The sequence below is a fragment of the Pleurodeles waltl genome, chromosome 3_1, assembly GCF_031143425.1.
Source record: "Pleurodeles waltl isolate 20211129_DDA chromosome 3_1, aPleWal1.hap1.20221129, whole genome shotgun sequence".
Classification (NCBI taxonomy): Eukaryota; Metazoa; Chordata; class Amphibia; order Caudata; family Salamandridae; genus Pleurodeles; species Pleurodeles waltl.
This window is the reverse complement of record NC_090440.1, coordinates 11,940,142-11,955,459: the sequence shown is the minus strand read 5'-3', so window position 1 is coordinate 11,955,459 and position 15,318 is coordinate 11,940,142. Positions and strand designations below refer to the sequence as shown.

At 49.5% G+C, this 15,318-nt stretch overlaps 1 protein-coding gene across 2 annotated transcripts in view; it reads left to right on the top strand.

The window, feature by feature from the left end:
* Window positions 1–15,318, top strand: part of LOC138283686 (para-nitrobenzyl esterase-like) — a 202,782-nt gene that overhangs the window by 125,731 nt on the left and 61,733 nt on the right. For both annotated transcript variants that reach the window (XM_069221677.1, XM_069221676.1), the window contains exon 3: window positions 14,440–14,547. In XM_069221677.1, coding sequence (XP_069077778.1) covers window positions 14,440–14,547 — 108 coding nt within the window. The remainder of the gene's footprint in view (window positions 1–14,439; window positions 14,548–15,318) is intronic.

Genomic DNA, 15,318 nt, shown 5'->3' with positions numbered 1-15,318 from the left:
AAGGAATAGTATGCACAGAGTCCAAGGGTTCCCCTTAGAGGTAAGATAGTGGCAAAAAGAGATAATACTAATGCTCTATTTTGTGGTAGTGTGGTCGAGCAGTAGGCTTATCCAAGGAGTAGTGTTAAGCATTTGTTGTACATACACACAGGCAATAAATGAGGAACACACACTCAGAGACAAATCCAGCCAATAGGTTTTGTTATAGAAAAATATTTTCTTAGTTTATTTTAATAACCACAGGTTAAAATTCTACATGTAATATCTCATTTGAAAGGTATTGCAGGTAAGTACTTTAGGAACTTTGAATCATTACATTAGCATGTATACTTTTTACATAAAACACAATAATCTGTTTTAAAAGTGGACACAGTGCAATTTTCACAGTTCCTGGGGGAGGTAAGTTTTTGTTAGTTTTGTCAGGTAAGTAAATCACTTACAAGTCTCAGGTTGGGGTCCAAGGTAGCCCACCGTTGGGGGTTCAGAGCAACCCCAAAGTTACCACACCAGCAGCTCAGGGCCAGTCAGGTGCAGAGGTCAAAGAGGTGCCCAAAACGCATAGGATTCAATGGAGAGAAGGGGGTGCCCCGGTTCCGGTCTGCCAGCAGGTAAGTACCCGCGTCTTCGGAGGGCAGACCAGGGGGGTTTTGTAGGGCACCGGGGGGGACACAAGTTCACACAAAAAGTACACCCTCAGCGGCACTGGGGCGGCCGGGTGCAGTGTAGAAACAAGCGTCGGGTTTTGAATGTAAATCAATGAGAGATCAAGGGATCTCTTCAGCGTTGCAGGCAGGCAAGGGGGGGCGCTCCTCGGGGTAGCCGCCACCTGGGCAAGGGAGAGGACTTCCTGGGGGTCACTCCTGCACAGGAGTTCCGTTCCTTTCGGTGCTGGGGGCTGCGGGTGCAGAGTCTTTTCCAGCCGTCGGGAAATGGAGTTCAGGCAGTCGCGGTCAGGGGGAGCCTCGGGATTCCATCTGCAGGCGTCGCTGTGGGGGCTCAGGGGGGACAACTTTGGTTACTCACGGTCTCGAAGTCGCCGGAGGGTCCTCCCTGAGGTGTTGGTTCTCCACCAGTCGAGTCGGGGTCGCCGGGTGCAGTGTTGCAAGTCTCACGCTTCTTGCGGGGAGTTGCAGGGGTCTTTAAGTCTGCTCCTTGAAACAAAGTTGCAGTTCTTTTGGAGCAGTGCCGCTGTCCTCGGGAGTTCCCTGTTTTGTTTGAAGCAGGGCAGTCCTCTGAGGATTCAGAGGTCGCTGGTCCTTTGGAAAGCGTAGCTGGAGCAGGGTTCTTTGGAAGGCAGGAGACAGGCCGGTAGGACTGGGGCCAAAGCAGATGGTGTCTTCTGTTCTTCCTCTGCAGGGGTTTTTCAGCTCGGCAGTCTTCTTCTTCTTGTAGTTTCAGGAATCTAAATTCTTAGGTTCAGGGAAGCCCTTAAATACTAAATTTAAGGGCGTGTTTAGGTCTGGGGGGTTAGTAGCCAATGGCTACTAGCCCTGAGGGTGGGTACACCCACTTTGTGCCTCCTCCCATGGGGAGGGGGTCACATTCCTATCCCTATTGGGGGAATCCTCCTTCTACAAGATGGAGGATTTCTAAAAGTCAGAGCCACCTCAGCTCAGGACACCTTAGGGGCTGTCCTGACTGGCCAGTGACTCCTCCTTGTTATTCTCATTATTTCTCCTGGACTTGCCGCCAAAAGTGGGGGCTGTGTCCAGGGGGCGGGCATCTCCACTAGCTGGAGTGCCCTGGGGCATTGTAACACAAAGCTTGAGCCTTTGAAGCTCACTGCTAGGTGTTACAGTTCCTGCAGGGGGGAGGTGTGAAGCACCTCCACCCAGAGCAGGCTTTGTTTCTGTCCTCAGAGACCACAAAGGCTCTCACCGCATGAGGTCAGACACTCGTCTCTCAGCAGCAGGCTGGCACAGACCAGTCAGTCCTGCACTGAACAATTGGGTAAAATACAGGGGGTATCTCTAAGATGCCCTCTGTGTGCATTTTTTAATAAATCCAACACTGGCATCAGTGTGGGATTATTATTCTGAGAAGTTTGATACCAAACTTCCCAGTATTCAGTGTAGCCATTATGGAGCTGTGGAGTTCGTTTTTGACAGACTCCCAGACCATATACTCTTATGGCTACCCTGCACTTACAATGTCTAAGGTTTTGCTTAGACACTGTAGGGGCATAGTGCTCATGCACTGGTGCCCTCACCTATGGTATAGTGCACCCTGCCTTAGGGCTGTAAGGCCTACTAGAGGGGTGACTTATCTATACTGCATAGGCAGTGTGAGGTTGGCATGGCACCCTGAGGGGAGTGCCATGTCGACTTACTCGTTTTGTTCTCATCAGCACACACAAGCTGGCAAGCAGTGTGTCTGTGCTGAGTGAGGGGTCCCCAGGGTGGCATAAGATATGCTGCAGCCCTTAGAGACCTTCCCTGGCATCAGGGCCCTTGGTACCAGGGGTACCAGTTACAAGGGACTTATCTGGGTGCCAGGGTTGTGCCAATTGTGGAGACAATGGTACATTTTAGGTGAAGGAACACTGGTGCTGGGGCCTGGTTAGCAGGGTCCCAGCACACTTCTCAGTCAAGTCAGCATCAGTATCAGGCAAAAAAGTGGGGGGTAACTGCAACAGGGAGCCATTTCTTTACACAAGCCCCCCCCCAGCCCACAGGCCAGGAGACTCAGCCAAAGCTGGGAGAGTCTTCCTTGTCTGTCAGGCGAGGAAGAGTAGAGGAAATAGGCTGGTTTGTTGCAGGGCCTACTCTGCCTTACATCCTCCTGTCCAGGTCATTCCCTCTGGGGAACTGACCCACTTCCACAGTGATAGGACCTAATCTGAACTGCCTCTTGTCTGTGCTTTTACTGTCTTCACCCATTCTCTCTATTTTGGGGTTAGAGGTATCCACCTCTGCTAATCTTATCTTAGCCAGGGTCACCCCTAGCTTACCCAAAGAGGTTACCCAGAGCTGGAGTAACCCCACCATGACCAACAGGGTCAGGGGGCCTAACTTGCTATTTGGCAAGGGGTCTGACCACCATGCCAAGGATAGTGCAGCCATAAAGGCTAACACCCAGCAGAGGCCACTGACAGCTGTCAGTGCCCAGAACCACACCTTTAGCTCTTCACCTACAAGGGAAGGGGCTAAGTTACAGGCTTCTTTGGGTTCAGGGTGCCTGTCTGCTGTATTAGAGTGGGGGGGGTTACCACATCTTGTAGTAAACACCCTTCTTCCACTCTTTCTTCTGTTAGCTGAGGGGCCACCCACTCAGACTTAACAGTTGCTTGACTAGCCAGGACTTCTTGTGGGTCAGGTTGGACTTTATCAGAGCCACATTTGGAGTTCTCCCCTACTGGAGCAGAATCTCCTTGGCTTGCTGGAACCTTGGCTAAAGGTTGTCCACCTTTCCTACTCTGTTTCCTTTTCTTTTTCTTCTGGGGCCTACTTGCATTTACTGCAGCGGCAGGAACTCCAGAATCCTTGGGAGAGGACTGGCACTGGACCAGTTCCTCTCTTGGGCTCTGACTAACCTCTGGGTAGTCATTTCCAAGGAGACAATCAAGGGGGAGGTCTGTACTGACTACCACCCTTCTCCAGCTAAAAGTCCCACCCACTTCTATGGGCACAAAAGCCACAGGCCTATCAGTGACCCTGTCTGGGCTAACTCTTACTCTGGCAGTCTCACCTGGAATGTACTGGTTTGAGAACACCAGCCTGTCATGCACAATAGTGTGACTGGCACAAGTGTCTCTCAGGGCAGTGGCTGGGATTCCATTCACCAGTAGGTGGTGGAAGTGTCTACTTCCCTCTGGAATCTCCAACTCACCTGTTGGGCCCTTTTTCCAGTTGAAGGCTATGAAGACCTCCTCATCTGAGGAGTCATCCCCAATGGCTACACTGGTCACCCCTGGGATTTTGCTAGGGGGGTTGTTTTTGGGACAAGAAGTGTCCTTGGTGTGGTGCCCTGTCTGTCTACAGTTATGGCACCATGCCTTAGTGGCATCCCAGTTCTTACCCTGGTACCCACCTTTGTTTTGGGTTGTGTCTCGGGGCCCACCCACCTGTTCTGGTTTTTGGGGGCCTACAGAGGAATCTTTTTCTTTGTTTCTAGTGTCACCCACTTTCTCCTGGGGAGTCTTTGTAACCCCTTTCTTTTGGTCACCCCCAGTGGAAGGTTTGGTTACCCTAGTCTTGACCCAATGGTCCGCCTTCTTTCCCAATTCTTGGGGAGAAATTGGTCCTAGGTCTACCAGATACTGATGCAACTTTTCATTGAAGCAGTTACTTAAAATGTGTTCTTTCATAAACAAATTATAAAGCCCAACATAGTCATGCACTTCATTTCCAGTTACCCAACCATCCAGTGTTTTCACTGAGTAGTCAACAAAATCAACCCAGGTCTGGCTTGAGGATTTTTGAGCCCCCCTGAATCTAATCCTATACTCCTCAGTGGAGAATCCAAAGCCCTCAATCAGGGTACCCTTCATGAGGTCATAAGATTCTGCATCTTTTCCAGAGAGTGTGAGGAGTCTATCCCTACACTTTCCTGTGAACATTTCCCAAAGGAGAGCACCCCAGTGAGATTTGTTCACTTTTCTGGTTACACAAGCCCTCTCAAAAGCTGTGAACCATTTGGTGATGTCATCACCATCTTCATATTTAGTTACAATCCCTTTAGGGATTTTCAACATGTCAGGAGAATCTCTGACCCTATTTATGTTGCTGCCACCATTGATGGGTCCTAGGCCCATCTCTTGTCTTTCCCTTTCTATGGCTAGGATCTGTCTTTCCAAAGCCAATCTTTTGGCCATCCTGGCTAACTGGATGTCCTCTTCACTGGAGTTATCCTCAGTGATTTCAGAGAGGTTGGTCCCTCCTGTGAGGGAACCAGCATCTCTGACTATGATTTGTGGAGTCAGGGCTTGAGAGGCCCTGTCTTCCCTAGATAGGACTGGTAGGGGGGAATCACCCTCCAAGTCACTATCATCATCCTCTGTGTTGCCATCCTCAGAGGGGTTGGCTCTTTCAAACTCTGCCAAAAGCTCCTGTAGCTGTAGTTTGGAAGGTCTGGGGCCCATTACTATTTTCTTTACTTTACAGAGTGACCTTAGCTCCCTCATCTTAAGATGGAGGTAAGGTGTGGTGTCAAGTTCCACCACATTCATCTCTGCACTAGACATTATGCTTCTAAAAGTTGGAATACTTTTTAAGAATCTAAAACTAGTTCTAGGTTCTAATTCAAACTTTTCACAAACTTTTTAAACACTAAAAGAAATGCTAAACAGGGACTAACACAAGGCCCTAGCAGGACTTTTAAGAAATTAGAAAAATTTCAAATTGCAAAAAATCAATTTCTAATGACAATTTTTGGAATTTGTCGTGTGATCAGGTATTGGCTGAGTAGTCCAGCAAATGCAAAGTCTTGTATCCCACCGCTGCCACCAATGTAGGAAGTTGGCTCTGTATGCACTATTTCAAAGTAAGGAATAGTATGCTCAGAGTCCAAGGGTTCCCCTTAGAGGTAAGATAGTGGCAAAAAGAGATAATACTGTGAAAATTGCACTAAGTGTCCACTTTTAAAACAGCTTATTGTGTTTTATGTAAAAAGTATACATGCTAATATAATGATTCAAAGTTCCTAAAGTACTTACCTGCAATACCTTTCAAATGAGATATCACATGTAGAATTTGAACCTGTGGTTCTTAAAATAAACTAAGAAAATATATTTTTCTATAACAAAACCTATTGGCTGGATTTGTCTCTGAGTGTGTGTTCCTCATTTATTGCCTGTGTGTATGTACAACAAATGCTTAACACTACTCCTTGGATAAGCCTACTGCTCGACCACACTACCACAAAATAGAGCATTAGTATTATCTCTTTTTGCCACTATCTTACCTCTAAGGGGAACCCTTGGACTCTGTGCATACTATTCCTTACTTTGAAATAGTGCATACAGAGCCAACTTCCTACACAGAGTTATAGATTTAGAAGCAAAATTACCTCATAACAGAACTGGCGTTTAAACGTTGCATTGAAGTCTATAGAGAAATAGCACTGGTTGCAAAACAGTACTTAGAAAGCGAGCTGCTTAGAAACCTTACAGAGTTAAGGTTGTGCAGTTCCCTAGGACCAATTCACGACAGACAGATCAGTTTTACCAGGCCCTTGGCGTCTGGGTGCAGAGCTACCCTGGCTGTCCGAGATACTGAACAGGACTCGCGTTGAAGTCAATGGCGGGAAGCCACTGGTGAAAAAAGACCACTTGGAGGTCAAGGTGTGGGGAACCCTTACAGGGTTAAGGTTGTGCGGGTCCTGGGACTAGTTCATGACAGTTAGTTCACTTCTATCTGGTCCAAGGGCAGAGTTTCCCTTTTTTGCTGTGATGTAGTGGGCAAAGTTCAGTTGTCGGGATGCAGAGCACCTCCTGGTGCTTCTTCGAAGTTGGTCTATCAGAACTGAGGTTCTGGCGTTGGAAGTGTCCCTTAAATCCTGTATTGGGGGAGCTAGAGCTATTTAGAATAGTGGCCAATGAGCAGCTAGCTCCTACAGCTAATCTACCCAGAGGTGACCACATCTGGCGGTGCAGGTCACCTTTAGCTACCCAGAACCCTCTATTCTGCACCCCTAAGATGGCAGAAATCAACATTTGGTGCACAGACCGGGCGGCTCACCCTAGAGGTTTGGTCAGCCTGCTGAGGGGGTCTTGCATTCCTAATTTCCCCTCTGACTGCGAACAAATCTGCCTCGAGGCAGGTGAAGGGCTGTTTCCTCTGCTGGGGACTGCACAGATGGCTATCGGGGCGGTGAAGCCTTTGAAGCTCACCGTCCTGATGGCTGTATTCTCTAGCCCAGCGGAGGGGGGTGGTTGGTGTGGCCTCCTACCTGCCTCAGCCGTTGTCTCTGACTCCTGGGCGCACCCACACTGCTTGGCAGGAGGTCAGAAACCTGTCTTGGCAGCAGCAAGTGCGGCAAAAAGCACAGGCTGACCGGTCAGAGCACAAAGAAGGGTGGAAAACAGGTAGGTAACTTCTAATGTGCCACCTGGGTGCATGCCAGCCAGCCCTCAACACCAGATTCATGTTGGGAGAAAGAAGCATGTTGTTTGACACCAAACTCTACATATCTAGGCGGTACCATAATGGAGCTAGCAGCCCAGATCTGCTTGGATTTAAGACCCATGTTATCCTACGGACTGGCATGCGCTCATAGTGTACTTTAATGGAAGGGCACAGTGGAGACATATAAGCTCATGCTTACGTGCCAGTACCTTAAATATAATGCACCCTGCCTCCTGGGCTGCAGAGGCCTTCCTTATGGGGTGTCTGGCATATTTGTGCATGGGATTGTGCCACTCATGGTGAGGGCACACTTGAACTCGAGCAGTTTGCACCGCTCTGGCAGTCTGCAATGGCAGGCCTGCCATCAGCAATTTATGTGGGTCACCTAGGGTGGCACAAATTTGTGCTGCAGCCCTGGACCCATTTACTGCCTATGCTCTGGGTACCATTTACTAGAGAATTACGAGGGGGTAAAATCCTTGCCAAACAGGGAATTACCAAGTCATTTATGGAGAGAGCATGGGCACTGGGGCCTGGTTAGCAGACTTCCAGTGCACTAAGAGAGTCATAGATATCAGCATTGGGGCAAAATGTGGTGGGGGGGTGACCATACATAAAGGGGCACTTTCCCACAGCATGTGTGTGTGTGTGTGTGTGTATAACCCACACTGTGAGTACTGGATCGGTCCCCACAGCATGTGATATGAATCCCCACACAATATAACATACCTATCATAACGAGGGCACATAGTGATAGGTATGTTATGTTGTGTATGGCAAAGTACTATACAAAGTGGGATTCTGTTTTTGAGAACACAAAACCTAATGACTCCCACACCACAGGAGTTTTCTTCTATGTTGTGGGGGGTCATTAAGAGGTTTTACTGTCTCTTATCACCACGTTTTTGAAGTCAGTAAAGAAAAGTAAGATCTGGGCATTCAACCACACCCACTCTGAATTGGTCAAGCAGTTTAATGGGCAAACCTCCTACGGTCCTTACTTCATCGGCCCATCGGAGGAGTATGTCAGCAACAGAGACGGAGTAGTCTCCAATGGTGACATACTTAAGGTCTGCCTGTCTGTAAATCTGATGGGTGGACCTTCAATTTGACGGACATAGTACTCTGTTGTTGCAGACTCTGAATGAGCCCCCTGGTGTGCAGGTCATTATTATTTTGTTTTGTCAAATACAAAATCCTGCTTAGTTTTGAAAAAAAAAAAGTTGTTCAAAGTTTGACGCACAGTACTGTCATTTTGACAGTACAGTCCGTCAAACTGGTAATACATTGACAGGAACTGCTGCAATGACAGTTTCTGTCAACATTTAGAGTTGTCCACAGGGCCATCGGACAACTAAATTGTGGTGTGTCGAGAGTAAAGTACCAGCGGCTGGGACATGGTGCACAGTTGGGTCTTCAGAAAGATAAACCGCTTGATGAATGTGTGACCACAGAAGGTACCATCTCCTCCCACACGATGACGTTTGGTATCGCGTACGTTACGGAGACATAACCAAGTTCTAAGGTAGAACTCACTTTGAAACTACCAATTTCCATTGCACTCACTGACGTTAGGTAAGTCAGATATTTAGGGCTTCCTGGCCCAGAAGAATGCCCATGACCTGAATTGGCTAGAAGTAGGACAGAAACATGTTGGCATATCATGGATGGTGAGGCTATCGCGCCTTCATTCCATCCCATTATTGTTTTTAGCTGTGCCAAGGGTACCCACTAATAAAGGGGATAACCAGGGGTTTGCCTCTAGGTATTTTTAGTTACTTGGATCCCTTTCTGTACAGGAAAGTTTCATTGAAGAACTTCCTCTACTTTGAGGTGGAGTCCACCCTGGTGGTGCCATCCAACCAGGGTGGGAAGGGGTCACTTATGATGACGCATGCCACAAACAGTGGGTGAGACTTCCTCTTCCAATAAGGTTGGTGTCTCATAAGGGAATTACATACATCTCAGTAGGTCTGCCCCACTTTGCCTTTGCACCTGTTTGTGTTGAAACTCTAAATACACACTTAGGGGGTCATTCTGACCCTGGCGGTCACCGACCACGGGAGCACCGCCAACAGGCTGGCGGTGCTCCCGAGGGCATTCTGACCGCGGCGGTTCAGCCGCGGTCAGAAAGGGTAAACCGGCGGTCTCCCGCCGGTTTACCACTGCCCTACAGAATCCTCCATGGCTGCGGAGCGCGCTCCGCAGCCATGGGGATTCTGACACCCCCTACCGCCATCCTGTTCCTGGCGGGTCTCCCGCCAGGAACAGGATGGCAGTAGGGGGTGCCGCGGGGCCCCTGGGGGCCCCTGCAGTGCCCATGCCCATGCCCATGGCATGGGCACTGCAGGGGCCCCGTAAGAGGGCCCGCAAAGTATTTCAGTGTCTGCAAAGCAGACACTGAAATACGCGACGGGTGCAACTGCACCCGTCGCACCCCTGCAACTACGCCGGCTCAATTCTGAGCCGGCGTCCTCGTTGCAGGGGCATTTCCGCTGGGCCGGCGGGCGCTCTTTCGGAGAGCGCCCGCCGGCCCAGTGGAAATGTCTAAATGGCTGCCGCGGTCTTTTGACCGCGGTGCGGTCATTTCACGGCGGTACCTTGGCGGTTGGCCTCCGCCGTCCGCCAAGGTTAAAATCACCCCCTTTATTTTTTTGTGAGTAGCAGTCCTGACTGAACATCACATTTGTTGTCTGCGATTACTGTGTAAAGTTGTATCTGAGTTTCTCCCCCCTATTATCTCCTGGAGTAAAGCTCAGTTTCTAACCCTTGCTGTCTACTCGAGGGACGCTCAGTTTCTAACCCTTGCTATCTACTGGAGTGAGGCTCAGTTTCTAACCCTTGCTGTCTCCTGGAGTGAGGCTCAGTTTCTAACCCTTGCTGTCTCCTGGAGCGAGGCTCAGTTTCTAACCCTTGCTGTCTCCTGGAGTGAGGCTCAGTCTCTAACCCTTGCTGTCTCGTGGAGCGAGGCTCAGTCTCTAACCCTTGCTGTCTCCTGGAGCGAGGCTCAGTCTCTAACCCTTGCTGTCTCCTGGAGCGAGGCTCAGTCTCTAACCCTTGCTGTCTCCTGGAGTGAGGCTCAGTCTCTAACCCTTGCTGACTCCTGGAGCGACGCTCAGTCTCTAGCCCTTGCTGTCTCCTGGAGCGAGGCTCAGTCTCTCCCCCTTGCTTTCTCCTGCAGCGAAGCTCAGTTTCTAACCCTTGCTGTCTCCTGGAGCGCGGCTCAGTCTCTAACCCTTGCTGTCTCCTGGAGTGAGACTCAGTTTCTAACCCTTGCTATCTCCTGGAGTGATGCTCAGTCTCTAACCCTTGCTGTCTCCTGGAGTGAGGCTCAGTCTCTAACCCTTGCTGTCTCCTGGAGCGAGGCTCTCCTGGAGTGAGGCTCAGTTCTAACCCTTGCTGTCTCCTGGAGCGAGGCTCAGTCTCTAACCCTTGCTGTCTCCTAGAGCGAGGCTCAGTTTCTAACCCTTGCTGTCTCCTGGAGCGAGGCTCAGTCTCTGACCCTTGCTGTCTCCTGGAGCGAGGCTCAGTCTCTGACGCTTGCTACCTCCTGGAGCGAGTCTCAGTTTCTAACCCTTGCTGTCTCCTGCAGCGAGGCTCAGTTTCTAACCCTTGCTGTCTCCTGGAGTGAGGCTCAGTCTCTAACCCTTGCTGTCTCCTGGAGCGAGGCTCAGTCTCTAACCCTTGCTGTCTCCTGGAGTGAGGCTCAGTCTCTAACCCTTGCTGTCTCCTGGAGCGAGGCTCAGTCTCTCACCTGTGCTGTCTCCTGGAGCGAGGCTCAGTCTCTAACCCTTGCTGTCTCCTGGAGCGAGGCTCAGTTTCTGACCCTTGCTGTCTCCTGGAGCGAGGCTCAGTCTCTGACCCTTGCTGTCTCTTGGAGCGAGGCTCAGTCTGTGACCCTTGCTGTCTCCTGGGATAAAGCTCAGTTTGTAACCCTTGCTGTCTCCTGGAGTAATGCTCAGTTTGTAACCTTTGCTACTTCCTGGTGGTAAGCCTCAGTTTGTAACCTTTGCTACTTCCTGGGGTAAGGCTCAGTTTGTTACCCTTGCTACTTCCTGGAGTAAGGCTCAGTCTCTAACCCTTGCTGTCCTCTGGAGTAAAGCTCAGTTTGTAAACCTTGCTATCCCCTGGAGTAATGCTCAGTTTGTAACCCTTGCTACTTCCTGGTGGTAAGCCTCAGTTTGTAACCGTTGCTACTTCCTGGGGTAAGGCTCAGTTTGTAACCCTTGCTACTTCCTGGAGTAAAGCTCATTTTGTAACCTTTGCTACTTCCTGGGGTAAGGCTCAGTTTGTAACCTTTGCTACTTCCTGGAGTAAGGCTCAGTTTGTAAACCTTGCTACTTCCTGGAGTAAGGCTCAGTTTGTAACCTTTGCTACTCCCTGGAGTAAGGCTCCGTCTCTAACCCTTGCTGTCCTCTGGAGTAAAGCTCAGTTTGTAACCCTTGCTATCTCCTGGAGCAATGCTCAGTTTGTAACCTTTGCAACTTCCTGGGGTAAGGCTCAGTTTGTAACCTTTGCTACTTCCTGGGGGTAAGGCTCAGTTTGTAACCCTTGCTATCTCCTGGAGTAAGGCTCAGTTTGTAACCTTTGCTACTTCCTGGATTAAGGCTCAGTTTGTAAACCTTGCTACTTCCTGGAGTAAGACTCAGTTTGTAACCTCTGCTACTTCCTGGAGTAAGGCTCCGTCTCTAACCCTTTCTGTCCTCCGGAGTAAAGCTCAGTTTGTAACCCTTTCTACTTCCTGGAGTAAGGCTCAGTTTGTAACCTTTGCTACTTCCTGGGGTAAGGCTCAGTTTGTAACCTTTGCTACTTCCTCGAGTAAGGCTCAGTTTGTAAACCTTGCTACTTCCTGGAGTAAGGCTCAGTTTGTAACCTTTGCTACTTCCTGGATTAAGGCTCCGTCTCTAACCCTTGCTGTCCTCTGGAGTAAAGCTCAGTTTGTAACCATTGCTATCTCCTGGAGTAATGCTCAGTTTGTAACCCTTGCTACTTCATGGGGTAAGGCTCTGTTTGTAACCTTTGCTACTTCCTGGGGTAAAGCTCAGTTTGTAACCCTTGCTATCTCCTGGAGTAAGGCTCAGTTTGTAACCTTTGCTACTTCCTGGAGTAAGGCTCAGTTTGTAAACCTTGCTGTCTCCTGGAGCGAGGCTCAGTTTGTAACCCTTGCTGTCTCCTGGAGCAAGGCTCAGTCTCAAACCCTTGCTGTCCCCTGGAGTAAAGCTCAGTTTGTAACCCTTGCTATCTCCTGGAGTAAGACTCAGTTTGTAATATTTGCTACTTCCTGGGGTAAGGCTCAGTCTCTCAACCTTACTATCTCCTGGAGTAAGACTCAGTTTGTAACATTTGCTACTTCCTGGGGTAAGGCTCAGTTTGTAACCTAAGCTACTTCCTGGAGTAAGGCTCAGTTTGTAACCTTTGCTACTTCCTGGAGTAAGGCTCAGTCTCTAACCCTTGCTGTCCTCTGGAGTAGAGCTCAGTTTGTAACCCTTGCTACTTCCTGGGGTAAGGCTCAGTTTGTAACCTTTACTACTTCCTGTGGTAAGGCTCAGTTTGTAACCTTTGCTACTTCCTGGAGTAAGGCTCAATCTCTAACCCTTGCGGTCCCCTGGAGTAAAGCTCAGTTTGTTACCCTTACTACTTCCTGGGGGTAAGGCTCAGTTTGTAACCTTTGCTACTTCCTGGAGTAATGCTCAGTTTCTAACACTTGCTGTCCCCTGGAGTAAAGCTCAGTTTGTAACCCTTGCTGCTTCCTGGAGTAAGGCTCAGTTTGTAACCCATGCTGTACCTTGGAGTAAGACTCAGTTTGTAACCTTTGCTATCTCCTGGGGTAAGGCTCAGTTTGTAACCTTTGCTACTTTCTGGAGTAAGACTCAATCTCTAACCCTTGCTGTCCCCTGGAGTAAAGCTCAGTTTGTAACCCTTGCTACTTCCTGGAGTAATGCTCAGTTTGTAACCTTTGCTACTTCCTGGGGTAAGGCTCAGTTTGTAACCCTTGCTATCTCCTGGGGTAAGGCTCAGTTTGTAACCTTTGCTACTTCCTGGAGTAAGGCTCAATCTCTAACCCTTGCTGTCCCCTGGAGTAAAGCTCAGTTTGTAACCCTTGCTACTTCCTGCAGTAATGCTCAGTTTGTAACCTTTGCTACTTCCTGGAGTAATGCTCAGTTTGTAACCTTTGCTACTTCCTGGAGTAATGCTCAGTTTGTAACCTTTGCTACTTCCTGGAGTAAGGCTCAGTCTCTAACCCTTGCTGTCCCCTAGAGTAAAGCTCAGTTTGTAACCCTTGCTGTCCCCTGGAGTAAGACTCAGTTTGTAACCTTTGCTATCTCCTGGAGTAAGGCTCAGTTTGTAACCCTTGCTGTCCCCTGGAGTAAAGCTCAGTTTGTAACCCTTGCTACTTCCTGGAGTATGGCTCAGTTTGTAACCTTTGCTACTTCCTGGAGTGAGGCTCAGTTTGTAACCTTTGCTACTTCCTGGAGTAAGGCTCATTCTCTAACCCTTACTGTCCTCTGGAGTACTCAGTTTGTAACCCTTGCTTTCTCCTGGAGTAATGCTCAGTTTGTAACCCTTGGTACTTCCTGGGGTAAGGCTCAGTTTGTAACCTTTGCTACTTCCTGGGGTAAGGCACAGTTTGTAACCTTTGGTACTTCCTGGAGTAAGGCTCAGTCTCTAACCCTTGCTGTCCCGTAGAGTAAAGCTCAGTTTGTAACCCTTGCTGTCCCCTGGAGTAAGACTCAGTTTGTAACCTTTGCTATCTCCTGGAGTAAGGCTCACTTTGTAACCCTTGCTACTTCCTGGAGTAAAGCTCAGCCTCTAGCCCTTGCTGTCCCCTGCAGTAAGGCTCAGTTTGTAACCCTTGATGTCTCCTGGAGTGAGGCTCAGTTTCTAACCCTTGATGTCTCCTGGAGTGAGGCTCAGTCTCTAACCCTTGATGTCTCCTGGAGTGAGGCTCAGTCTCTAGCCCTTGCTGTCCCCTGGAGTAAGGCTCATTTAGTAACCCTTGCTACTTCCTGGAGTAAGGCTCAGTCTTTAACCCTTGCTGTCCCCTGGAGTAAAGCTTAGTTTGTAACCCTTGCTGTCCCCTGGAGTAAGGCTCAGTTTTTAACCTTTGCTATATCCTGCATTAAAGCTCAGTTTGTAACCCTTGCTATCTCGTGGAGTAACGCTTGAGTCATTTTGTTTTAGATGTAGAAAGTGAATACGTTTAATTTGAGTGAAATACTTCCTGTGGCCTCGGTAACCAGTGGCCACCACAGAACCCCAGAGATGATAACACAGGTGTGTACCAACTCTACTCTCTCTCGAGGGTGCCTCACTGCCCAACACATAAGGTCAGTGACGTTCACCTTGTTTGACCCCCAATTCATTCTCTCCTTAGGAAACTATGGCTTCATGGATCAGATCGCAGCACTTCAGTGGGTTCAAAACAACATTCATGCCTTCGGAGGTGACCCAGCGAAGGTGACCATCTACGGCCAGAGCTCAGGTAAGAACAAGAAACCCAGACTACACTGCGCACTCCTCCCCTTCACTGATTACATCTTGTGTACACCCTGCCCCCTCCACTCCTTACCTTCCACGTGTACATCCTGCCCGCTCCACTCCTTACCTTTCACGTGCACATCCTGCCCCCTCCACTCCTTACCTTTCATGCCACCCTGCCCGCTCCTCTCCTTACCTTCCATGCGTACACCCTGCCCCCTCCACTCCTTACCTTCAATGCCCTCTCCACTCCTTACCTTCCATGCCCTCTCTACTCCTTACCTTCCACGTGCACATCCTGCCCGCTTCACTCCTTCACTTCCACGTGTACACCTTGACTGCTCCACTCCTTACCTTCCACGTGCACATCCTGCCCCCTTCACTCCTTACCTTCCATGCCACCCTGCCCGCTACTCTCCTTACCTTTCATGTGTACACCCTGCCCCCTCCACTCCTTACCTTCCATGCCACGCTGCCCGCTCCACTCCTTACCTTCCATGTGTACACCCTGCCCTCTCCACTCCTTACCTTCCATGTCACCCTGCCCACTCCACTCCTTACCTTCCACGTGTATACCCTGCCCCCTCCCCTCCTTACTGTAGGAGGCTGGACTGGCTTGTAGTGAGTACCTAGGGGTACTTGCACCTTGCACCAGGCCCAGTTATCCCTTATTAGTGTATAGGGTGTCTAGCAGCTTAGGCTGATAGATAACGGTAGCTTAGCAGAGCAGCTTAGGCTGAACTAGGAGACGTGTGAAGCTACTACAGTACCACCA